Source organism: Odocoileus virginianus, chromosome 9 (genome assembly GCF_023699985.2).
Source record: "Odocoileus virginianus isolate 20LAN1187 ecotype Illinois chromosome 9, Ovbor_1.2, whole genome shotgun sequence".
Taxonomy (NCBI): domain Eukaryota; kingdom Metazoa; phylum Chordata; class Mammalia; order Artiodactyla; family Cervidae; genus Odocoileus; species Odocoileus virginianus.
Genome location: NC_069682.1, coordinates 30,993,545 through 31,018,906, shown reverse-complemented (window position 1 = coordinate 31,018,906; position 25,362 = coordinate 30,993,545). Strand labels below are relative to the sequence as shown.

Below are 25,362 nucleotides of genomic sequence, written 5' to 3'. Positions count from 1 at the left end.
TTTAGCCTGACCCACCCTTTGGAGCCTTTTTCAACCAAAGGTGGTGTGTGATGTGGAAAAGCTCACCACGCAGCTTCTCGTCTTCTTTGTACTGCTGTGTCTCCTGAGTGCCACTTTTGCATCTATAAAATGAAAAAACTGGGCCAGATGACCGCAGAAGTCTTTTTTTAGCTCTGCTCATAGTGGGATCCAACTCCGTTTGCACTAAGTGTGCAGCACTGACATTTGAGGGACTGGAAATGCACAAGCATTGTGAGGTGGCCCAGGGGGAGGAGTCTGGGCTCTACCTACGGGGGGAACCTCAGCTGTGCCCACTGCCCTCCTGAAAGATCCCAGCCCGTCAGACGTGTGCCTGGACGGGGAGCAGCGTGTACAGCTCCTGTGTCAGCTCTACAACACATGTTCCAAGGATTGATTTCCAGGCTACTCAGGCTCCTGTCTCCCCCCTCCCCTTCGGTGTGTCGTGTAATCCATTTGTGATACAGCTAGGTTCCCTTGCTAATTCTGTATTTCACTCTATGTTCTGTCTGCCGGGTGATTTATTTGGGCGAGGGGCGGATTGTCCTGGCTGTAAAGGTGCAGGAAGACACTCAGAAAAGCGTCATACACCCCTTCCTGTCCCCAGTTTCCCTAATAAAAGTGCTACTTACAGAGGCGTGCATAATTTGAGACTACTTTATGTGTATAGTGTACTCTGAAATTGAACAAATCAGTAACTCTGTTGAGGATAAGGAGACCCAGGTTTCTCACTGTCAGCAGGAAGTTACACACAAGGGGAAGAAAGGAGGCTGGGATAAACCCTGTGGTGTCTGATTGGAATCAGAGGTACTAGTGTGATCGCATGGTTCTTAATGTCTGTGAGGACACACAAGAGAGTACACAGGCCTGCGTGCGGCTGTCAGTGCACATGCGTGTCTCCCAGCTCTGTCTGCTGAGACGGCAGGCGGCAGTGACACACAGCAGCAGTGAGCGTATCCAGGGCCCAGACTGCAGAATGACCGTAGCAAGACTCCTTGCAGAAATGACTGATTCTGGAACCAAGGGAGAGAAAATGTAAGATAAGCCTGGAACATGAGTAAGAAAGTGCTAAAAAACATTTATGAAGGCATATCAAGAGACACAAGAGCCAACTTGAAGGAATGCCCCATGGCCAAATCTACAACAATTTTGGCAGCAAAATAAATGATAGTATTGGATTATAATCTATGAAATGAAATAAATGTCAGTGCATCCATATGGATATAAATACTTAAATACATGGAGGAGAAGGGAAAGCTCTTCCTTATAGTATAATTCTAGTTGTAAACTAAGAAGTAATCAGGGGAGTGGAAAATCACCATTAGGCAAACACCTTGGTAATTGTTGTGGGCAAGAGCCGTCAATGGTTGCTAAAGTTAGTGGGTGCCAGTAACATGAGAAAAAAGATATTTGCATAATCTCAAAGTATTTCCCCACCAGAAAATTATAAAGAAAGGCATAATAACTGGTATAAAGAAATGACAGACAGCATCTTAACCAGGTGATGAAGGTTAATGCCACCTTCATCAGGTCATGCTGACACTATGCCTTGGCTATTATAAATAATGCTTCAGTGAACATAGGAGTACAGATATTTCTTGAGATAGTAATTTCTTTTCCTTCAGATATATACTCAGAAGTAGGATTTCTGGATCACATGGTAGTTCTGTTTTTAATTTTCTTGGGGAACCTCCATACTATTTTTCATAGTGGCGGCACCAGGTTACATTCCAAACAGTGCACCAAGGGTTCCCTTTTCTCCACATCACCAACACCTTGTCTGTTTGATGACAGCCTTTCTAACAGGTGTGAAGTGGTATCTCATTATGGTTTTGATTTACATTTCCCTGATGATAAGCGATATTGAACACCTTCTCATGTGTATTTCTTTGCCATTTGTATGTCTTCTTTGGGGAAAAAAAAAAAAGCAGTCTATTCAGGGTTTGTGTGCGCTCAGTCACTAAGTCCTGCCTGACTCTGCGTCCCCATGAACTATAGCCTTCCAGGCTCTTCTGTCCATGGGATTTCCAAGGCAAGAATACTGAAGTGGGTTGCCATCTCCTCCTCCAGGGACTCTTCCCAACCCAGGGATCAAACCCACGTCTCCCACATTGGCAGGTGGATTCTTTACCACTGAGCCACCAGGGAAGCTCATTCAGGTCCTTTGCCCATTTTTAAATCATTTTTGCTTTTTTACTATCAAGTTTTAGAAGTTCCCTGTACATTTTGAATATTAACCCCTTTTCACTTAAATGGTTTGCAGATACTTTCTTCTGCCGCACAGGTTGCCTTTTCATTTTGTTAATCATTTCTTTTGCTGTGCAGAAGCTTTTTTAGTTTGATGTATTCCTTTATTTTTAATTTTTTTACTTGTACTTTGGTGTCATATCTAGAAAATCACTGCCAAGATCAATGTCAGGGAGTTTTTTCCCCTATATTTTCTTCCAGGATTTTTATGGTTTCATGTTTCACATTGAAGTCTGTAACCTATTTTGAGTTAATGTTTGATAGTGATATGAGATAGGACTAGCTTCATTCTTCTACATGTGACTGTCCACTTTTTCCAACACCATCAATTGAAAAGACCACCTTTTGCCTATTGAGCTTTCTTGGCTCCCTTGTGAAGTATTCGTTGACTTTAGTGTATACATGGGTTTATTTCTGGGCCTTTGATTCTTTTCCATTAGTCTATGTGTTTTCAATGCCAGTACCGCATGTTTTTATTACTATAGTTTTATAGTATAGTTTGAAATCAGCAAGTATGATACCTCCAGCTTTGTTCTTTTTACTCAAGATTGTTTTGGCTATTCAGGATCTTTTGTAATTTCACATAAATTTTAGGATTTTTTATTTTCTGTTTCTGTAAAAAATGCTATTGGAATTTGGATGGGGATTGCATTGAATCTACAAATATCTCTGGGTAGTATGGATATTTAACAGTATTAATTCTTCTAGTTCATGAACACAAGATATCTTTCCACTTATTTGTGTTTTCAATTTCTTTCATCAGTGTTTTACAGCTTTTTAAATGAAATTGTGTTTTTATTTTTTAACTGGAGGAAAATTGCCTCACAGCATTTAGGGCTTTTACTTCCTTGGTTAAATTTATTTGTAAGTATTTTGTTAGTTTTGATGCTATTGTAAACAAGATTTCATTTATTTCTTTATTTCTATTTCATATGGTATCACTATATAGAAATGCAACTGATTTTTGGATGTTGATATTTTTGAATCTGTATAGATATTCTTTGATTTCTTACATTAGTATTTTATAGTTTCAAAATGCAGATCATTAACATGTTTTGAGAGACTTAAACCTCTGTCTTTCATTTTTGAAGGGAAAAACTATTGTGAATATTTTGTTTTTAAGTTTCCATTTGTTCATTCTCATTAATCAGGGTTACATGATTGGGCAATATGATTGATTTTTGTGTGTTGCCCTTGTATCCTGCAGACTTGCTAGTTCTAAAAATTCTTTGGAGATTCTTAAGATTTCTATGTAGACAGTCTTCTCTTCAAATTGGGGTCGTTTTTCTTCCTTTCTAGTCTGTATACCATTTATTTCTTTTTACTAGAAAATGCCAGGAGTGGTAAGAGTGGTAATTTTCCCAGTCTTAGAGGGAAAGAAGGTATGTGGTCTTTTGCTTTAAAATATAATGTTAACTGTGGATTTATTGTAGATGTTCTTTATGAAACCATTTTCATCTCTTGTTTGTTGAGAGTTTTCATCATGAATAGATGTCAGATTTTTTCAAATGCTTTTTCTCTGTCAGTTGATATGATCATGTGGTTTTGCTTCTTCAGCCTGTTAACACAGTGAAATGCATTAATGGACTTTCCAATATTGAACTAGCTTTAGATTATCTGGAAAGCCCCTCTGAGTCATTGTGTTTTCATATATTGCTGAATATGACTTGGTAATTTTTGGTTGAAGATTTTTGTGCCAATGTTCATGAGAGATTCTGGTCTATAGGTTGGTTGGTTTGTTTTTTGTAATATTGTAACATGGTTTTGGTATCAAGGTCATATGGGCCTCATAAAATTAATAGGAAAGTCTTCCTTTCTCTTCTGTTTTCTTAAAAATACTATTTAAATTAAGTGCTGTTCAGTAAATGTCTGATAAACTTAAAGTGGACTTACATTCTGACCTAGAATTTTCTTTTATTTGGGCGAAAAGATTTTAAACTACAAATTAAATTTTTAAAACAATTATAGGAATATTCAGATTAGCCATTTGATCTTGGATGACTTGCAGTAGTTTCTAGTTTTTGAGGATATAGTCCATTTAAAAGTTTTCAAATTCATGTGTGTTAAGAGATGTTAACCTTACAAGACTGCTTTAAGGAAAATAGCTCACAATTACATAGCACTTACTGAATGTCTGGTACAATACTAAGCATATACTGTAGTGATTTAATCTTCACAGCTACCCTAACTACTGTTATTATCCTCCAAATTTATATTTTACAAACTGATTATGAACTGCCTCACAGATTTCATAATGGATATATAAAATTTTTCATTTAAGTGTAATTACAAACAATCTAATTTCTCGCACATTAAAAATGACGTTTTTAAACACCATTCATATGTGAAATCCATAGCAATTTAATACTTCCATTTAAAAAAAATGAATAAACTCTTCTTTAAGAGTCAGAAATGTATATCTTAATGTCTACTTCTTGAACTCATAGCCCTTTTAATATCTTCTGGCTCTGCAGTGATCCCCTTTTCATTCCTGATATTAGAAATTTATAACTTCCCTCATTTTTTGTCAGTCTTTTTTAATGTCTGTCATTGTTTTGGTCTTTTCAAAGAAACTTTTACTATTTTGTCTGTTCTTTTTTCACTTCTATTGATTTCTGTTCTTAATACTTCTTTCTGAGGTTATTTTTCTCCTCTTCTCCCACTGTTTACCATGGTAGCACAGTTTTAATTTGAGTCCTTATTTTATAACATAGGCATTTAATAATGTAAATTACCCTTTAAGTACTGTTTTTGGTACATTCCACAAGTTTTTATATTTTCTTTTTGATTTTTCTCTTTGACCCAGGGATTCCTTAGGAAGTGTGTTAATTTCCGAAGTGTTTAGAAATTTTTTCCTCTTTTTCCTACATATGTAGTTTATATTCATTATGCTAAGAGAACATACTAGGCTGGCCAAAAAGTATGTTGTTTTGGCCAACTCAGTACTTTAAATTTTATATATATATTTTAATTTGCTTTGTTGTATGATCCTGGATGTGATCTGTCTTCCTGAATCTTTTATGTGCATTTAAAAAGGACCAGGTTGAATGTTCTATAAATGTCAGTTGGTTCTAGTGGTTGTTAATGCTGCCTAGTTCTTTGTCATTGCTGACTTTCTCTCTGCTTGTTCTATCAGTTAATGTGAGGAGGAGTATTGAAGTCTCCAGTTATAATCATAGATCTGCTTTCTGTTCTCTCAGTCTCCTGATTTGAAGCTTTGCTAGTTTCACACATATTTAAGATGGTTATACCTTCTTGGTGAATGACTTATTATAATGTTTCTCTATATCTCTGGTAATTTTCTTAGCTCTAAAGTCTACTTTAATGTTAAAATAATCACCCTATCTTTCCTTTCATTAATGTTTGCATGGTATCTTTTTCTATCCTTTTACTTTTAACATACCTATATCGTTATATTTGAAATGACTTTATATTATAAATGATATTATTATATATTATGATAAATTATATATAAATGATATTATATTTGTAGAGAGCTATAGATGGAGCTTGGTTTTTAAAATCTCTGTCTCTTAATTGGCTTGTTTAGACCATTTATATTTAATGTAACTTTTGGTATTTGGATTTAGGTTTATAATTGTATATTATTTGTTTTTCGGGGTTTTTTTTTTTTTTTTCATTTTTTTATTCCTTTCCTGTCTTTTTTGGACCATTTGAATATGGTTTAGTATTCCATTTTCACTTATTTATTTCAGTTTTGACTGTATCTCTTTGTATTGATTTTGTTAATAGTTGCTCTGTAGATTTGAATGTTACATACTTTTCACAGTCTACTTAGAATCAGTATTTTACTACCCCAAGTGAAATATAGAAACCTTCCACCCACATGGATCCCATTGCCCTCCTTTATATTGTAGTTGTAATGTAGTTGTCATTTCTTAATATTCTCCTTCATTCCTGACATTTCAAGTTTCCCTCTAACATCATTTCCCCTTCTTTCTGAAGATCTTCCTATAGTAATTCTTTTAGATAAGGTCTCTTGGCAGTGAACTCTGCTAGCTCTCTTTTATCTACAAATATCTTTATTTTACCTCCAGTTCTGAAGTATGTTTTCACTGAATGTAAAATTTAGGGTTGAGAGACTTTTATTTTCTATTAGCACTTTAAAAACATTCCACTTCCCTAAGGAACCCTTAATTTCTAATGATAAATTTGCTGTCGTTTCAATCATTGTTCCCTTATATCACATTTTCTCTTACTCTTTTCAAGGTTTTTTGTGTGTGTTTTTTTTTTTTTTTTTTTTTTTTTTTTTTTAGTTTTCAGAGTTAGTTTGATGATATGGGCCTAGATTTGGAGGGCTTTACCCTGTTTGAGATTCAGTTAACCTCTTGAACCTATTAATTTGTGTCTTATGTTAAATTTGGGAGCTTTTTAGACATTTTTTCAAATTTTTTTTTCTATATCATTCTCTTCTCTTTCTGTGATTTCAGTGACATGAAAGATATTTTCTTGTTATCCTGTACATCTAAGACTCTCTTAGTCATTTACTCTGCTTTTCAGATTAGGAAATTTTCATTGATCTGTCATCAAGTTCACTAATCTTTCCTCTTTCATCTCTATTTTACTATTGAGCCTATCAAGTGGTTTTTTAAATTTTTTGTTACTGTATTCTTCTAAGGTTTTCTTTTGATTCTTTTTTTATAGTTTCTATTTGCTGATGCAAGTTTGCTGAGACTTTCCTTCTACTTTTTTCAAGAGTGTTCACCCTTAACTTATTGGAGAACCTTTATAAAAGCTGTGCTATAATTTCAATATCTGTGTTATCTCAGTGTTGCCATGTTTTCCCACAGAAGCTGTGGTTTTCTTGGTTCTTTGCAAGCCAAGTAATTTTGGACTGTATCCTGGGCACTTTTGAGTATTATCTTATGAGATTCTTGTTGTTATTTAAATCCTGTGGAGAATTTCTGTACTTCTGGTTTAGCAGGCAATTCAGTGTATCAGACTGTAAGTTCCAACCAGCTTTTTGTGGGTTGTGGTCCCAATATAAGTTCCGTTTTCAGGCCTTTGCAGTGCTTCTCAGATCTGTACCATGCAGTGTAATGATCTATCCCACACTTCAGTTCTCAGAGTCTGTGATCAGATCCACATGAGGGAAACGTGGGATGCACCCAGGAGTCCACAGACAGCTCTGAGCCGTTGCTTCCCCGTGCTCCTCCCTCTCAGTGGTCTCCTCAGTACTTCCGGTTCCTCAGGACTCTCCTGTTCAGTCTTCTGTCCAAAATCCTGGGGCTTTACTACCATACCTTATGCATACTTCCTACAACTATGACTGTGAGAGGAGCTGCAGGAAGACAGGGAGGGGGAGCTCAGTGGACGCTTGTACCACCCTCTTCAGGCTCTGCTCCTTCAGCTGGAGGAGAAGGTGCCCCTCCCTTGGCTTTTAGGTGCCCTTGGGCCCCTGCTTTCACCACGGTCTCTCCCACCACTGTGGGATGATCTGGGGGCTGGGAGCCAAAATGAAAGATGGAAAAATGCGTATTTCTCCCTTTCCTTCTCCCTAAGCCTAAACCGGGGGGCTTTTCTAGCATACTTCTCCCATGCTTCAGTGTCCACATCCAGCTTTTGAGCCGCCCTGAACCCAGGCTAGGATGGGAGGAATCACTTCCAGCTCAGTGGCCCCCTGTTCTTCCCCTGCCTGCTCTGGTTCACCTTCCAGAGTCTTCACACTGCCCCTCCATGCATTCTCCCAAGTGTTGTAGCTGCATCTGGTGGGACATACAGGTAGCCTATCTTCATCTTCACCAAAGCTGACTTCAGGCATGTTTTTTTATTTACCATTATCTACATTAACAGGTTTTCCTGGAGGTTGTGAATTATATTTACTGGGAGGTTGATGGACAATTATACCAAAAATAGATTGATACATATGTAGAACCTAATGGATATAAGAAGGAAAGATGGAGCTATCTGGAAACATTCTGAAAAAGTATACAGTAAAACAAACATTTCATCCTTAAAGTTTGAATACTTTAGGTTTGACTTCAGGAATTTCTCAATGTTTGCTTTTCGGACAGTGTTACTGTAATAGTTTTCTCTCCTGTAACAGGGACAGTGGGATGGGGCTAGCAGGGTCAGGGAAGACTTACAAACTGAGAGACATGTGAACTGAGCTTCAAAGAAGTCAGATTAGTAGCAGTTACTCAGATGAATGGGTAACAGTGTTCTAGCAGAGAACACAGCTTTAAGAAAAAGGCAGGTCTAAATGTGCTTGGTGTGTGTGTCACCGAGACAAAGACAAGAGTAGAAAAGGAGAATCTGACTCCCTTAGCCACTCACTGTGCCTTCTTAGCTATTGCTACAAAATATCCCCACAGAAACATGTGAAATGATTAGAAGCATCTTGGTATTAATTTCAGAAATGCAAGTTTTAGAATTTAGAACATGTGTTAAATCATCGGTCCTGTACTTTGAATCATTCTATCTTGCCATTGATAGTAAGCATCTACATTTCTAATTAAAATCAAGTGCATCTGTCATACTTGTTTTTACTTACTAGGAATTTCATCCTTCAGCAAAATGAACAGGTGCTGTCTACTTTGATCTAAATGTGTGCTATTTGCTTTTGACTTTTTTAAAGTAAACTTTCCATTTTGAGATAATTACAGATTCACAAATAATTCACAGTTGTAGATTTACAAATAATACAGGGAGTCTGTGTACCTCTTACCCAATTTCAAATGGTAACATCTTGTAGAACTGTAGTACAATATTGTAACCAGGATATTAATGTTGATACAGGTGAGATGCAGAGCATCCATGATCACAGAGCTCCCCACTTGCCTTCAAACAATCCGTCCTCTCCTCTTTCCCCTCCTGCCCATCCTTAACCTTGGCAACCACTAAGCTATTCTCCATTTTTGTAATTTTGTCATTTCATTAATGTTATATAAGTGGAATAATGCAGTATGCAATAACCTTTAGATTGGCTTTTTTCACTCTCCATAATCTTTTGGTGACTCACTGAAGTTGTATATATCAATAGTTTGTTCCTTTTATTGCCGAGTAGCATTTCATGACTTACTTCAGCTATCTTTTGCCATTCTTTGAAAAACTGAAGTCTTGTTACCCTGCAGTTTGTCCTTTAGATACTTGCTTTGGTATTTAGACTAAAAGCCAAACCCTCAGGAGCACTCTGGTTTTCCTTCCTAAGTTGCACTTAGATTGGTCAGTCATAATATGTTGACATTATAAAGTCTTATAGGAGAAAAAAAATCTTAGGTACAAGTAGATTCAGTTACTTTATTCCTCTTATATTTCTTAAAACTAGAAGTAAGGTCAGAACACATGAGGGAGAATGCTGCTTGAGAAATATTTAGAACAGCCCCTGTTCCAAGATGCCCTCGTGCTGGTCCCTGGATGGAGCAGGGAGGGGCTACTGGGGGCAGTGATCTTTGGCGAGTGGAGAGTACCCACCTGACAGCCCAGTGCGAGCACCATTTCTGTTTCATTAGTTGACATGATTTTAGTTGTTGAACAAAAATTCCGCCCCCAGTAAAGAAGGGATGATTGGAGGCTTCTAGGTTTCAAACTGTGGTAAATAAGAATGGAACCCGATGCTGACATGTTACATTCTCATGTAAGTAGCCTCGATTTCACTACAGCCGAAGGAATAATTTAATTGAATTGCAGACAGTGTTTAAGTTAGCTTTAACTGCAAGCAGTAAAATTAATAAGGTCCAAAATATCGTTTTAAACTTTAAAATCAGTGATACCTTGGGCTTTCCTGGTGGTCCAGTGTTTAAGACTCTGCGCTTCCACTGTAGCGGGCATGGGTTCAGTCCCTGGTCAGGGAAAGTTCCACATGCCATGTGGTACTGAAAAAGAAAAAAGAAACAAAACTCCAAAATAAATAACTAAAATCAGTGTTACCTTCCACCTTAGCAAGTCATAGCTCTGCCTGCTTCAGTTTTCATGTGAGGAGAAACAGCAAACACACATATGCAATAATAAATATATTACTATCATAATTACCCACTTGGCACACTGTTTATTATTTTAGGTTAAGTAGATGCTTTGGAGGAAGAGAAAAAAAAAATAAACATTGGAGACTTTCAGATGCTTAGCAAATACCAGTGTTTCTCATACAGTATTGTTAACACTTGACCAGGGATTTTTAAATTATCATTTTGCTGATAGCAAATATAAAATGAGAATTCTTCAGTAGAAGTTAATCTCATCATTATCCACTTCAGACAGTGTTTTTTATGCTGATCTAAAGAGGTTTATGCATATTTTAACTATCACATAATGATTATCTTTAAGTAGTAACATAAAAGTTAATGAGTATAGAAAATCTGCCAAATAAATCCACCCAGTAATCCAAGACACTTATAGAAATACATGCTTTAATGTGAGCACAGATTTTACTTGATTAGTGCTTTATTTCTCAATTCAATTATCAAACTTAAGGGAAATCTGAATCAAGATTTTTGATTGACATATTCAATGGGATTTGATTGGAGTGCAGATAACTACACAGTGTTTTAGCATGACTTTGTAAGTCTTCTGATCATAATTACATTATATACTCTGAAAGCAGTTTTTAACTTTTAATCTTTCATATGTGCACAGGTTCTTAATAAACTACTCAATAAATAAAATGTACCTAAATATATAAAGTTTACTTTCTGCTTACCTAAATAATGTGGATATTGACTCTGATCTTACCAGCTCATTACAAATAAATAGGTGTCAGAGGTGGATAAGTGTGTTAGTCGCTCAGTCGTGTCTGACTCTCTCTGACCCCATGGACTGTAGCTCTCCAGGCTCCTCTGTCCATGTGATTCTCCAGGCAAGAACACTAAAGTGGGTTGCCATTCCCTTCTCCAGGGGATCTTCCCGACCCAGGGATTGAACCCATGTCTCCCGCATTGCAGGCAGATTCTTTACCATCTGAGCCCCAGAGAAGGTGGATAATAGACATCTAATATGTTTATTGGTACCACTGTTATCATTTATTACTGCTTACTAGTAGTTAGAATAATTAAGAGAGTGAAAGAAAAGGTATAGTCCTTAGCTGTGTGCTCTGGGCATGCTGCAGGTTGTCAGGGACTCAGTCTATAGTGACATAAGCCAGGGTGGAGGGGAGAGCGGATTTTAGAGCCATTCAAACCTGCATTCATATTCTGCTTCCACCAGCTAGTAGCTGTGTGTCCTTAGGCAGGTTCTTTAACCTCTTCAAGCCTCATGTTTTGGTGGGATTTTTTAACTTATAAAGAGAGAGTTTATGAAGGTTAAAGGAAATGAGTTGATAAAGCACCTAGCACAGTGCCCAGCACATAGCAATTTTGCTTCAGGAAAGAGATGGAAGAGGAATCCTACTGCCTGTAGGTTGAGCTCCTCTCCTAAAAAAAATACCATTAATAAAATCTCAGTATGCATATAATTCTAATATATGTAGAAGTCCAGAATATATATACATTTTCACTCATTTTGCTTCTCTAAAATATGAGTTTTGTGAAAATGCTTTAGCTTAGTAGGACATGTTACTGTACTTATACAAGGGGGGAAAAAATCCAAATCAAATATAACCTAAAATTTTCCTTTCCAGATTTATAGAAGTTAAATGTTGATGAGAGGGGTATCTGTTTTAATGCTTTTGTTATTTGATTTTTAGCAGGAAAGGAAGGACAAGAAATCCTGGGGCCAGAAGCTCGGGCAGATGAAGTGGGATGTGCAGGTACTTTTGCCTTTTTCTCAAGCACTGTCATCTTTGAACAGCCTTTTGTGTGACTGGTTTTTGCATTTGTGAACCCTGCATTTAATCTGTTTCCTCATCTTTATCTTGCCCCCCTTTAAATGTTTAAGTACCTAGGCATATGGGGCACTGTATGAAAAGTTAGGTGTTTATATTCTTTAAATACACTGCAAGCTTAGATAGTCATATAATACAGATATTCATCTGTAATGATGATAAATATAATCTACAGATAATCCACAGAGTAAGTGTTTGAATGATAATTTAAACTTCTGTCAGATTTTTACATAGTTACATAGATCTATTTTGAGTTTCATTATTAGTTACCAGGATCTACATGAAATTGCCCACAAGACTAAAAGCAGAAGAGAGAAAAATAAGCAAATATCATGGATTATCTAGAAACCAGAAAAGAATTATGAGTATTTATAAGTGAACATGTCACAGCAAACAAGAGAATACACTTTTTCTTACCATTTCTGTGACTGAAAAAGGCCAAAATGAAGTTGAAAGTGAAAGTCGTTCAATCGGCTCAGACTCTGCGACCCCATGGACCTATAGTCCATGGAATTCTCCAGGCCAAAATCTGGAGTGGGTAGCCTTTCCCTTCTCCAGGGGATCTTTCCAACCCAAAATGAAGTTGAATTATAGTAAACAAGGAAATTTGCTTCTAGGTGACTATATTAGTACATAGTCTCCGAGCCTTAAGGCTTTTCCTCTATTATTTGATTCCAATCAGATTTAAGAAGGAAAAGAGTAAGTGTAAATCTTAAGTCCAGATATTTCATATGATAATGTCCAATATATGATAATACCAGGCACTTATTACTTCTCATAAGGCAGTCTTTGAATGTAAACTTCAAAAAGCAATTCCAAATTATTAGAATATTTCCTTAAAATTCTGCACTTAAAAGTAGTATAATTGTATTCTATATATTCTACCATAGATTAGATATTTCTATCATATAGTTTTAAATTTTCTTTGTTTCTTCTTTGGCTTAACATTTATAGTTTTTTTTTTTTTACATTTATAGTTTTTTGTTCTTTGCAGTACATTTTAGGAATATTCCACAGAGCCTTATAAATCACCTTGTGTTGTGTATGATGAGTGTATTTTGTAGTAATGTGTCAAAAATCGATTTTTACCAATAAGCATCAGCCCTCCCATACTTGTCATTTCTATAAAACAAAGAGCAAGCCTTTGTACTCTAACTGAAAGTGCACTCCAAATTAATCAAATAATGGAATATATGATCATTTATGGTGCCACAGCCAAAGATTTTGTATTCTGCCTTTAATGTGATTATGTTGAACTTGCATGAATAATGTATTCAGGTATGCTTATTATCAAATATTTGTCAGGCTGACTTATACATTATATAAAATATTTAAACGATATATTTATTGTTAGTAAAATAGTGTTAATGAACACAGAAGAATGCTGTTCATTACTCTTCTATTTAATGTTAAATTGTGACAACTCACATCACCAGGGTAGTAGAAGGTCTTCTGTAGAAGATCGTTTGCCCTTTGAGGCAAAGTGCCAGCAAAAAAGACACCTAGAGTTCCAAGTTGACAGTATTTTACCTCACAGTTTGCTCTTCAGTACAAAAATGAATTCATGCTTTCAGTTTGAAGTACTGAGTGATACATAATTTCCCTCCCTCCCCCAAAAATAGTCAGGTCTGGAACTAGAGTTCAGGCTGAAATACAGCACCCCTGTCCAAAGGAGTGAGCCCTGTTACTTCCCTGGCCTCGGGGAGTTAGGAGCAAACAAACATTTAATAAAACTCTGATAAATGCAGTTTCCAGCAAAGAAGGGTGGAAATTAGATGTTTGAGACTTCAGAGCAGTTTAACTTCAAAGTCATGTTTCACCTTTGCTTGTGTTATTCCCTTCACTTCCAGGGAATAATGTGCTGACAAAGTAAACAAAACCATGGCAAGAGGTCACCATCATTAGTTTAGAACTTTGTCAGCTCCTTTCTCAAGCTCACTTCCTTCTGCAGTTCACGAAGTGAGGAGAACTATAGTCTCAGCTTAGTATTCAGAGAGTGAAAAAGTCACCCAAAACAGCCTTTGTTCTTCTAAGCATCCCTTCTTTGTTTGTTTAGCTGATACTTGTGCACAGTTTCAAAACTGGAGGATAAAGATTGGAGGAAGCCTAACTATCCTTTATTCTTATGGGAGTAAAACACTGATAGCCTCATAAAAATGTTATTCAGCCTTTATATTAAAGGTTTGCCTCTCTAGCCTTGCTTTCTATAATTTGTGATTATAATCCTACAATTGTACACTTTGACCAATGATTATAATCCTATCATTCTATACTGTGACAGTTAGTTCAGAGTTTTGTCACACCTGAAAGAAAACCAAATTGTCATCATATTCTCAGTATTTGCTCATCTCTTTAATATTTAAACACATGCATTTATTAGTCTTTAAGACTAGGAATTTTGCTTTATAATAGACCTTTTCACCACATGCACTTCCCAGCACTTTAAGTTTTAGGGGTAAACCAAGGAATGTCTGGTCTTAGCTTGAAATTGGCTTGGTAAGTACAAGTTCATGGAAACCATGTACTTTAGTTGGAAAGAGCCCAGCTTTCGATACTGAGTCATCTGCTCTGGTTCAATGTTCACCTTGCAGGACTGCTTTGAAGAAAATAGATAATAATTACAGAGCCCTTACTATGTGCCTGGTACAGTACTAAACACATACTGTGTTAGTTCATTTAATCCTCCCAACTGTCCTAGGACATACTGTTACTACCCTCCAGATTTTATATTATACAGACTGATTATGTATTACCTCCCAGGTGATTATGTATTACCTAACCCTTCATGTTAGTAAGTACAGTTGACCCCTGAACATCACAGGTTTGAATGGTGCAGGTCCACACATAACACGTATTTTATTTAATAATAAATACTGCAGTGCTTCACAGTCTGGGGTTGGCCAAGTCTTAGGATGTGGACTCATATACAATGAGGGCTGACTCTTAAGTTATACATGGATTTTCCACCACTTGGAAGGTTAGCACCCCTAAACCTCATGTTTTCAGGGTCAGCTGTAGTTATAACCTATTATCTGGTACATTAAAAATGACATTTCTGACATCACTGTTGTATTTGAAATCCACAGCAATTTAATACCATTCATTTTTTAAATATGAATACCTCTTTGAGAGTCAGAAATGTTGCATCATAATTTTTTCTCCCTGAACTCCTATAGAATTTAATGCTAACCAGTGTATATTTCCTGTTCAAAGATACTTTTGATCAACTGTCATTTCTTTGCAAGAAAAACATATATATAAATTGAAATTTAACTTTCTGTTTAGTTTCCAGGGACTATATGACTCCTAGATTTTTTTGAATTTATGGATTGCTTTATCCTATGATCACTGATCACAACATACATGACAAATTTTAATAACTACAATTTACCCTTGAACAACCTAGGGGTTGGGGCGCTGACCCCTCTGCCCAGTCAGAATCCATATACAACTTACAGTGAGCCCTCCTGACTACCTAGCTCCTCCGTACACAGGGCCCTTCTCTGTCTGTTGGTCCACATCCATGGACACAACCAATCGTGGAGCACAGAGAACTCTAGTATTCACTATTGAAAAAATCCAGTATAAGAGGACCCATGCAGTTCAAAACTGTGTTGTTCAGGGGTCAACTACTCATTAAAGTAAAATGTTACTGGAAATGAGATTAAAGGAGCCAAAGTATTTTTTAATTAGCCCATATATCAGTAGTTTAATGTCGCTTATTCTAGAAGAGAAAGTATGGAGCATTAATTCTGTTTCTGGTTTTTCTTTAGCTCTGAGAGAACTTTATTCTCATAAATAAAAAGATGAAATAAGTTTTTGTTATAAATGATTTATTACATTCTTCATATATCTTCAGAACTATATGCAACAAATTATGGTTATCTATTAATAAGAATATTTTAATGACTTGTCAATGACCAGTTCTATTAAATGCGCCTTCAGTTCTGTTGAAAGCAAAAATTCAGAGCCACCTATTTCACTAAAGGATTTGTTTGCCAGTCACCAGAATCATTCAGGCCCTCACTTCCTTGGGTATATACCAAAAGGCTTCAGCCATACTTACTTACCAAAAGACTAATGATATCTGTTCTGACTTTTGCTACTTTTTTACCCTAACTTAGAGGCACCTTGTGTAATATATTCAGAAATGGTTGGGAATACTGAAATATTGCTAATGAGTCAGTACATTTTTAAATAAAAATTCTTTTAATACCTGAACTAACTATATTTTGATCAATTTCTTAGAGCTTTAAACTTATTAGTTCATTCAATTTCTGGAAAAAATTTGTACCTAATAACCTTATTAGTGAAACCAATTATCACTGTTAGACCATCAGCCAAGTCAGACTTTCTGGCAGAAAAATAAAGTGTGTCTTCATTTTTCTAATTAAAATGAATGTGTCAATACACATTTTGAGAAATTTCATAAAATTTTTATATTAATATGAAGAATATATAATTATAAATAATGAGGAATGTATAAAATTAAATAAATACTTCTTTAAAATTTATTCTTTATTTAAAAATTCTTTAAAATTTATTCTTTAAAATAAATTCTTTAAAATTTATTCAACAATGAGGTTAAGGTTATTTAGATTTAATCTAATTATTCTGAGTTGTAAAAATCTTTGTCTCCAAATGAGTATATTTACAACCAGTGTATAGATAAGTTTATAACTTATTGAAGATATAATATTCATGTATAAAATACATATTACATATATAATTCTGAACAATGTACACTACTTAAAACCTTACCATTTCATCATCTAGGATATATTTAGCTACTAGGCTAGAGAAAATACAGACATTTTAAAAGTGGAGAATATTTAATTGAAATAAATATTTTGTGATATAATCTGATAAAAGTATTTTTTAAGTTGTCAAATCTATATTTCCTCTATAAGAAATCACATAAATATAAATTTCATTTGTGAGTTTATTTTTTAGTTGTTGTTGTTCTACTTTTTAAAAAAATTTATTTATTTTAGTTGGAGGCTAATTACAGTATCATAGTGGCTTTTGCCATACATTGACATGAATCAGCCATGGGTGTACATGTGTTCCCCATCCCGATCCTCCCTCCCACCTCCCTCCCCCTCCCATCCCTCAGGGTCATCCCAGTGCACCAGCCCTGAGCACCCAGTCTCATGCATCTTAATCTAGTTTCACTCAAATATCTGAAGTTACATTGAAAAGATCTACTTAAAAAAATAATGGTAATATATAGTGGAACTATATGTAACTTTGTTCTGTGTTTTCCAAGTCTCCTGTGAATGTGTTATCATACTTTCATAATTTAAAAAATAAAAATGGAAAATAAAATGATAAAAGATATAACAACACAGACTTGTACTACTTTAGCTGTTCAGAAGTGCTTATTGTTTTAGCTAATGACAGATCCTAGGAAAGGTTTTCAAGAATACTCCTTGCTTTGTTCTCACCAGCCTTCTGAAGAGCGGTGACTTTTTTAAGAACAGTTAGGGAAGGTCATTAGGGGACATTACTCTTACTTTCTCCGGCCATACCATATAGCTGACTTCAGAGATTCATAACCAGGGCCCAAACATCCCCATTTCAGTCGCCAACCTCTCTCCTGATCACCTGGAGTGCTCTTACGTTGGCCTGATTGATCAGTAAAGCAGGCTTCTCCCAGTCAGTACTGTGAATTGTTTTCCTTTGGCAGCTGGAGGTTTTATACTGCAAGGCATGTGCTGTACTGATGTAATGGATGGAGGGGGGACCTGTCTGTCTTTGAAGTTAGAGCAATGGACCGTTTTTCACAGAGTAGAAGAAAGAAGCTTTTGGACTCTAGAAAGGGCCCTGCATGGAAGGACCCTGCATGAAAGCTAAGGATCTAGAAATGGATTCCCTTTAAGTGAAGAGTGGTGGCTTCCATCTTAAAGAGTCTTCACCTCTGCTTGGATCCAGTGACCAAGGTTTGGCGACGACTGGCATCAACTAAAAAAATACACTTCTCAGTACAGTTGACCATTGAATGATACAGTGGTGGAGGCACCTGCCCCCCCCGCCCCCGCAGTGGAAATTCCACGTGTAATTTACAGGCAGCCCTCCCAAGACTGGATTCCTCTGTGTCTACAGTTTCACATCCATGGGTTCAACCAATGACAGTTGTATAGTACTAGAGTATTTACTGTTGAAAAAACCCAAGTATAAGTGGATCCTCATAGTTCAAACCCATATTGTTCAAGGACTGACTGTATACAGCAGACACCACATAACTGAAAGCTACTGACTGTTTAAAAGGAGGAAAAGATGATGCATAGTCACCTTTATTACTGTGTCATTGGTGCTAAAGTTTTAAACAGCAGCCACATTGAGGAACTGGGTTACTGCTCCCGTGCAAGTGTTTTAGTATCTGTTGAACCAAAAGATGCTGGTACATCACCATCTTAATTGGGTCCAGTTCAGTCTGCTGTTTCACAAATTCAGAACTGACTTCAATCTGAAGTGTGTGAAGAAGTCATCCATGAGACACCTAGGGGCCACACTGACCCAGGATAGTCACCAGAAGTGTGGACCCTCCTCTGGGAGAGGGACAGATGGACGGAAACCCCAGAGCTCCAGGCCCACCCTGCAGCACACCAGTGCCCTGGGCTGCCTTCTCCAAGTGAAGACATGCGTTAGCCTCGTAACCTTCTGACTCTGGAGGAAATGCCTCTCCCATCACCCTACAGTGACACAGTTACTGGGGCAGAAAGACAGAGAACAGCCCTGTCTGTATCTGAATACTCGGGGAGATGGAAAGCACTTTTATCAATTTGATACTCTTTAACTCTTATTAGAAATCTTTCTGACTGTAGCTAACTGTTAAAGCTGTTTTCTAAGAAATCACATAACTGAACTTCAGAGCAGTTTGCACTCAGTTTGTCATTCAGGTACAACTCTTTAAGTAAACGTGATACAGTAGGTTGCTAGGAAGAACTTGGGTTTGAAACTATGTTTTTCTCTTTTCCTATTTTCCTTGCTTTATTATTGATTGAGAAGCTAAGGAATCGGCCAGCCTCCACTGGGTCTTGTTCACCAGTGCAATGGAATAGAAGTACAACCCTAAAACTTAAAGAGAATATGGTAACAATGTTGAGACTTTTAGAACACTTTAAACTTATGAAAACAGACTTCTCAATAGACTATAGCTGAATGAGTAAATTGTTTTTAATGTTGCTGTAAATATTTCCTGTAGATTCAAGGACAGTCCTGTATTCTGTCAAGATAGTTTCATATTTAGGAAAACTATGTAACAACTTGGTGGTGAAATGGCTTTTTATATATAGAGTATGCATTTCTTTTAGTAAAAGATGATGAATGCGACTCAGATGCAGAAAATGAACAAAACCATGATCCTAACGTTGAAGAGTTCCTGCAACAACAAGATACTGCAGTCATCTACCCCGAGGCACCCGAGGACGACCAGAGGCAGGGCACGCCGGAGGCCAGCGGGCATGACGAAAACGGTAATTGGAGCTCACGGCCGCTTGGTTCTCACCTCTGAAGGATTATTGCTTCCATTGCACTGTGTGGGAACCCACCTTACTATAGGGAACATTTCTGAAAGTGAGAATTTATTGCAGATGGCAACAGAGGGTAATCTCTTTAGCGAATGGAGTGATGTCCATGGTAACAGTGTGTAGTCTTTTGTCAGTGCATCTCCTGTGTATACTGTGATACCCCCACATGTGAAATGCTTAGGACCATGCCTGGACATTGACTTCCATTAACTTATATGGCAGCAGGCAGTAGAAGTAGGTACTGGGAGAAACCATACTTCTTGATGCTACTCCACTGTTCTGGAATGGAGTGATGTCCATGGTAACAGTGTGTAGTCTTTTGTCAGTGCATCTCCTGTGTATACTGTGATACCCCCACATGTGAAATGCTTAGGACCATGCCTGGACATTGACTTCCATTCACTTATATGGCAGCAGGCAGTAGAAGTAGGTACTGGGAGAAACCATACTTCTCCTTGATGCTACTCCACTGTTCTGGAAGAAAACCTTGGTGGTATGGTTCAGAACATACTAATTTAGAGACAAATTTTTTTTCCTGTATCTATGTTGGTCGTCTCTGATATTAACAGCCAGTGTGTAAACAGCAGTAAAATACAGTAGTAATGTGTTCGTATTATCCTGTAAAGAAATCAACTGTCATTCTGCCGTCCAAGCACTAGAAACAGATGAAAATAGCATGTTTCAATACTGCTCTCTCAAGTCATCTCACCTTTGCCCTCCCCTACTGTGACCAAAGGTCTGTTCTTTATGTCTGCGTCTCCTTGCTGCCTGCAAATACGATCATCTGTACTATCTTTCTAGATTCCATAGATATGCATTTATGTATAACATTAATATACAATTGTCTCTCTCTCTCTCAGACTCACTTCATTCTGTTTAATAGGCTCTAGGTTCATCCATCTCATTAGAACTGACTCAAACGTGTTCCTTTTTATAGCTGAGTAATATTCCATTGTGTATATGTACCACATCTTTATCCATTCATCTGTCAGTGGGACATCTAGGTTGCTACCATGTCATAATTATTGTAAATAGTGCTATAATGAACATTGGGGTACACGAGTCTTTCTTTTTCAATTATGATTTCTTATGGCCAGTAGTAGGAATGCTGGGTCATATGGTAGTTTTTACTCTTAGTTTTGTAAGGAATCTCCGTACTCTTCTCCATAGTGGTTGTATCAGTTTGCATTCCCATCAACAGGGTGAGAGGGTTCCCCTTTCTCCATACTCTCTAGACATTTATTGTTGGTAGACTTTATGATGATGGCCATTCTGATAAGAGGAAGATAATATTTCATTGTAGTTTTGATTTGCATTTCTCTGATAGGGAATGATACTGTGCATCTTTTCATGTGTTTATTAGCCATCTGCATGTCGTCTTTGGAGAAATGTCTGTATAGGTTTTCTGCCCGCTTTTTGATGGAGTTGGTTGTTTTTCTAGTATTGAGCTGCATGAGCTGCTTGTATAATTTGGAAATTAGTCCTCTGTCAGTTGTTTCACTTGCTATTATTTTCTTCCATCCTGAGGGCCATCTTTTCCCCTTACTTATAGGTTCCTTCATTGTGCAGAAGCTTTCAGTGAGGTCCCATTGGTTTTTGTTTTTATCTGTGTTACTCCAGGAGGTGGGTCAGAGAGGATCTTGCATATTGCTGTGGTTTATGTCAAAGAGTATTCTGCCTATGTTTTCCTCTGAGTTTTATCATTTCTGGCCTTACATTTAGGTCTTTAATCCATTTTGAGTTTATTTTTGTGTGTTGTGTTAGGAAGTTCTAATTTCTTTTACACATAGCTGCCCAGTTTTCCCAGCACCACTTATTGAAGAGACTGTCTTTTCTAATCTGTATGTATCCCTAGATCTGAAGTGGGTCTTTGTGTGTGTGTGTGTGTGTGTGTGTGTATTCAGTCAATAAGTTGTGTCTCTTTGCAACTACATGGACTGCAGCATGCCAGGCTTCCCTGTCCTTCACTACCTCCTGGAGTTTGCTCAAATTATGTCCACTGAGTAGGTGATGCTATCTAACCATCTCATCCTTTGCCACCCACTTCTCTTTTTGCCTTCCTTCTTTCCCAGCATCAGAGTCTTTTCTAATGAATCGGCTCTTTGCATCAGGTAGTCAAAGTATTGGAGCTGCAGCATTAGTCCTTCCAATGAATATTCAGGATTAATTTCCTTTGGAATTGACTGGTTTGATCTTCTTGCCGTTCAGGGCACTCTCAGGAGTATTCTCCAGCACCACAATTAGAAGGCATCAATTCTTTGGCACTCAGCCTTTTTTATGGTCCAGCTCTCACATCCATACATGATTATTGAAAAAACCATAGCTTTGACTATACGAACCTTTGTCAGCAAAGTGATGTCTTTTTAATATGCTCTCTAGGTTTGCCATAACTTTCCTTCCAAGGAGCAAGCGTCTTTTAATGTCATGGCTGCAATCATCATCTACAGTGATTTGGGTCTCTTGTAGACTGTGTATATTTGGGTCTTATCTTTGTATCCATTCAGCCAATCTTTTGGTTGGAGCATTTAATCTATTTACATTTGACGTAATTGATGATATATATATTCTTATTGCTGTTTTGTTACTTTGGGGATTATTTTTGTGGATTTGGGCATTTATTGTTTGTAGATTTTTTGATGATAGCCATTCTGACTGGTGTGAAGTGATACCTAATTGTAGTTTTGATTTGCATTTCTCTAATAATAATGTTGAGCTTCTTTTTGTGTGCCTTTTAGCCATCTGTATGTCTTCTTTGGAAAAAAGTCCATTTAGATTTTTTGCCCATTTTTTTATTGCATTGTTAAAAAGAACAGCTGAGTTGCATGAGCTGTTTGTTGGGTGATTTGTTTTTGTAGATCTTTTTTCTTCCCTTCCTCTCTGGTTCTCTTGTGATTTGATGACTATCTTTAGTGTTGTGTTGAGATTCCTTTTTCCTTTTTGTGCATATGTCTGTTGTAGATTTTTGGTTTGCAGTTCCCGCAAGGTTTTGCTCAAGCAGTCTGTATATATACGAGATAGTTTTAAGTTGCTGGTCTCTTAATTTCAAATGCGTTTCCAATATCCTGCATTGTACTCGTCTCTTCTCACGATTGCTGGTTTTGATGCCATGTTTGTGTGGATGATTTCCTGCCTTTACTGTATGTTTGCCCTAACCAGTGAGCGTTCCCATTCATAATTGCCTTGTTTCTAGTTGTAGGATTTTCTTTTTCCCCTGGAGAAGTTTCTTTATCAATTATTGTAAAACTGGTTTGGTGGTGCCAAATTAGCTTTTGCTTGTCTGTAAAATTTTTTACTTCTCTGTCAAAATCAGAGCTTTGCTGAGTATTCTTGGTTACAGGTTTTTCCGTTTCACCCCTTTAAATATACGTTGCCACTCCCTTCTGGCCTTTAGGGTTTCTGCTAAACAATAAGCTAATAACCTTATGGGGGCTCCCGTATGTTATTTGTTGCTTTTCCCTTGTTGCTTTTAATATTTTCTCTTTAATTTTTAAAATTTATTTATTTTAATTGGAGGCTGATTACATTACAGTGTTGTCGTGGTTTTTGCCATACATTCACATGAATCAGCCATGGGTGTACATGTGTTCCCCATCCCAAACCCGTCTCCCACGTCCCTCCCCCTCCCATCCCTCAGGGTCATCCCAGTGCACCAGCCCTTAGCGCACTGTCTCATGCATCGAACCTGGACTGGCGATCTATTTCATGTACATATAACATATAAACACGTTATAAACATGCTTATATAAACATGTTTATATGTATATATAAACATATAAACATGTATATGGAAATATACATGTTTCAATGCTATTCTCTCTTTAATTTTTTATCAAGTTGATTAATATGTCTTGGCATGTTCCTCCTTGGGTTTATCCTGGGTTTATCTGTGCTTCCTGGATTTAGGAGACTGTTTCCTTTCCCATGTTAGGGAAGTTTCCAGCTATTATCTCTTCAAATATTTTCTCAGGCCCTTTCTCTCTCTCTTCTTCTAGGACTGCTATAATGTGAATGTGGGTACATTTAATGTTGTCCCAACAGGTAGGTCTGGCCCAGGCTCCTCTGAAATCACTGCTTTTCCCCTTGTGTCCCAGTACGTCCAATACCTTGTGTGTGCCCCTTAAGCATGTTACTTATCTTTTCCTCAATTTTTTGGAGTTTCTATGATCAAGCCCCATTGGCCTTAAAAGTCAAATGCTCTGGGGTCTCATCCCCCTGATGCCAGATCTCCAGACTCAGGAGCCTGATATAGGGCTCAGAACTCTCATTCCTGTGGGAGAACCTCTGCAATATGATTACTGTCTAGTATATGCGTCACCCACCCAGCAGGAATGGGGTTTAGTTGTATTGCAAATACACCCCTTATACCATCTCCTTATGGCCTCTTCTGTGTCTTTGGAAGTAGAATATCTTTTCTGGTAGGTTCCAGCCTTTTTTTGCTCTTGGCTGTTCAGCAGTTAGTTGTGATTTGGGTGTCTTCTTGAGAGGCGGTAAGTACAGGTCCTTACTCCTCCATCTTGTCCTCTGGGCTTACTTTGGGCACTTATTCTTTAGGCTAATTACTTTACCGTATCGTAGTGGTTTTTGTCATACATTGAAATGAATCAGCCATGGATTTACAAGTATTCCCCATCCCGATCCCCCCTCCCACCTCCCTCTCCACCCGATCCCTCTGGGTCTTCCCAGTGCACCAGGCCCGAGCACTTGTCTCATGCACTAATTCTCGAACTCAACACTGCAATGGCGATTCCCTTATTCTCTGTCATGAAGATGGATGAGGAATGGGGGTATGATTTGACCTATTATTAATTGAATTATTTGATTTCTTACTGTTGAGTTTTAAGGATTCTTTGTTTATTTTGGATAGTAGTCCTTCTTCAGCTGTGTCATTTGTAAATAGTTTTTCCCGTCTGTAGCTTATCATCTAATTCTCTTATTGTCTTATCTCATGGGGCAGAACATTCTCAATTAAGTCCAGCTTACCAATTGTGTCTTTCATGACTCATGCCTTTGGTATCTAAACAGGCATTACAGTACCCAAGTTGGTATAAGTTTTCTTCTGTTATAACCTGTCTTAGTCATTTTGTATTTTATAATTAGGCCTGTGATCCTTTTTGAGTTAATTTTTGTGAAGGATGTAAGGTCTGTGTTTACATTCATAATTTTGTGTGTGGATGTCCAGTTGATCCATTAGAGTTTGTTGAAAAGACTGTCTTTGCTCCACTGTATTGCATTTGCTCTCTGGGCTCACCTGTATTCCATCCCACTGATCCATTTGTCTGTTTTCTTGCAGACACCACACTATCTTAATTATTATAGCTCTGTAGTAAGCCTTGAAGACAGGTAGTGTCAGTCTCCCGTTATTCATGCCTTCAGTGTTATGTTGCCTCTTCTGGATCTCTTGCCTCTCCATGTGAGTTTAGAATTTTTGTCAATATCCATAAAATAACTTGATTGGGACTGCACTGAATATGTAGATCTAGTTGGGAAGAACTGACACCCTGATATTATTGAGTCTCCTTACCCTTGAACATGGAATATCTCTATATTTATTGAGTGCTTTGGTTTCATTCATCAGAGTTTTATAGTTTTTCTCAAATAAATCTTAGATTTATGCCTAATTATTTCAGCATTTTGGTGCTAATGTAAATGGTACTGTATCAATCAACTTTCATATTTTTGAAGGAAATCTACAAGGGTGATACAGAAAACAAATCAGATTCCATTACAGAAAGTCAACTGTCCCTTCCTTAAATTAGGATATCAACTGTGAAAAAGATCAGAAAGGAAAGT

The 25,362-nt window shown here is 37.1% G+C and overlaps 1 protein-coding gene across 8 annotated transcripts in view; it reads left to right on the top strand.

Moving 5' to 3' along the window:
* ZEB1 (zinc finger E-box binding homeobox 1) overlaps positions 1-25,362 on the top strand; it is a 190,165-nt gene that overhangs the window by 142,783 nt on the left and 22,020 nt on the right. For 5 of the 8 annotated variants that reach the window (XM_070472138.1, XM_070472144.1, XM_070472141.1 and 2 more), the window contains exons 3-4: positions 11,903-11,965; positions 19,357-19,518. In XM_070472138.1, the coding sequence (XP_070328239.1) occupies positions 11,903-11,965; positions 19,357-19,518 (225 nt within the window). The remainder of the gene's footprint in view (positions 1-11,902; positions 11,966-19,356; positions 19,519-25,362) is intronic. The other 3 variants (XM_070472139.1, XM_070472143.1, XM_070472142.1) reach the window with 3 other exon arrangements.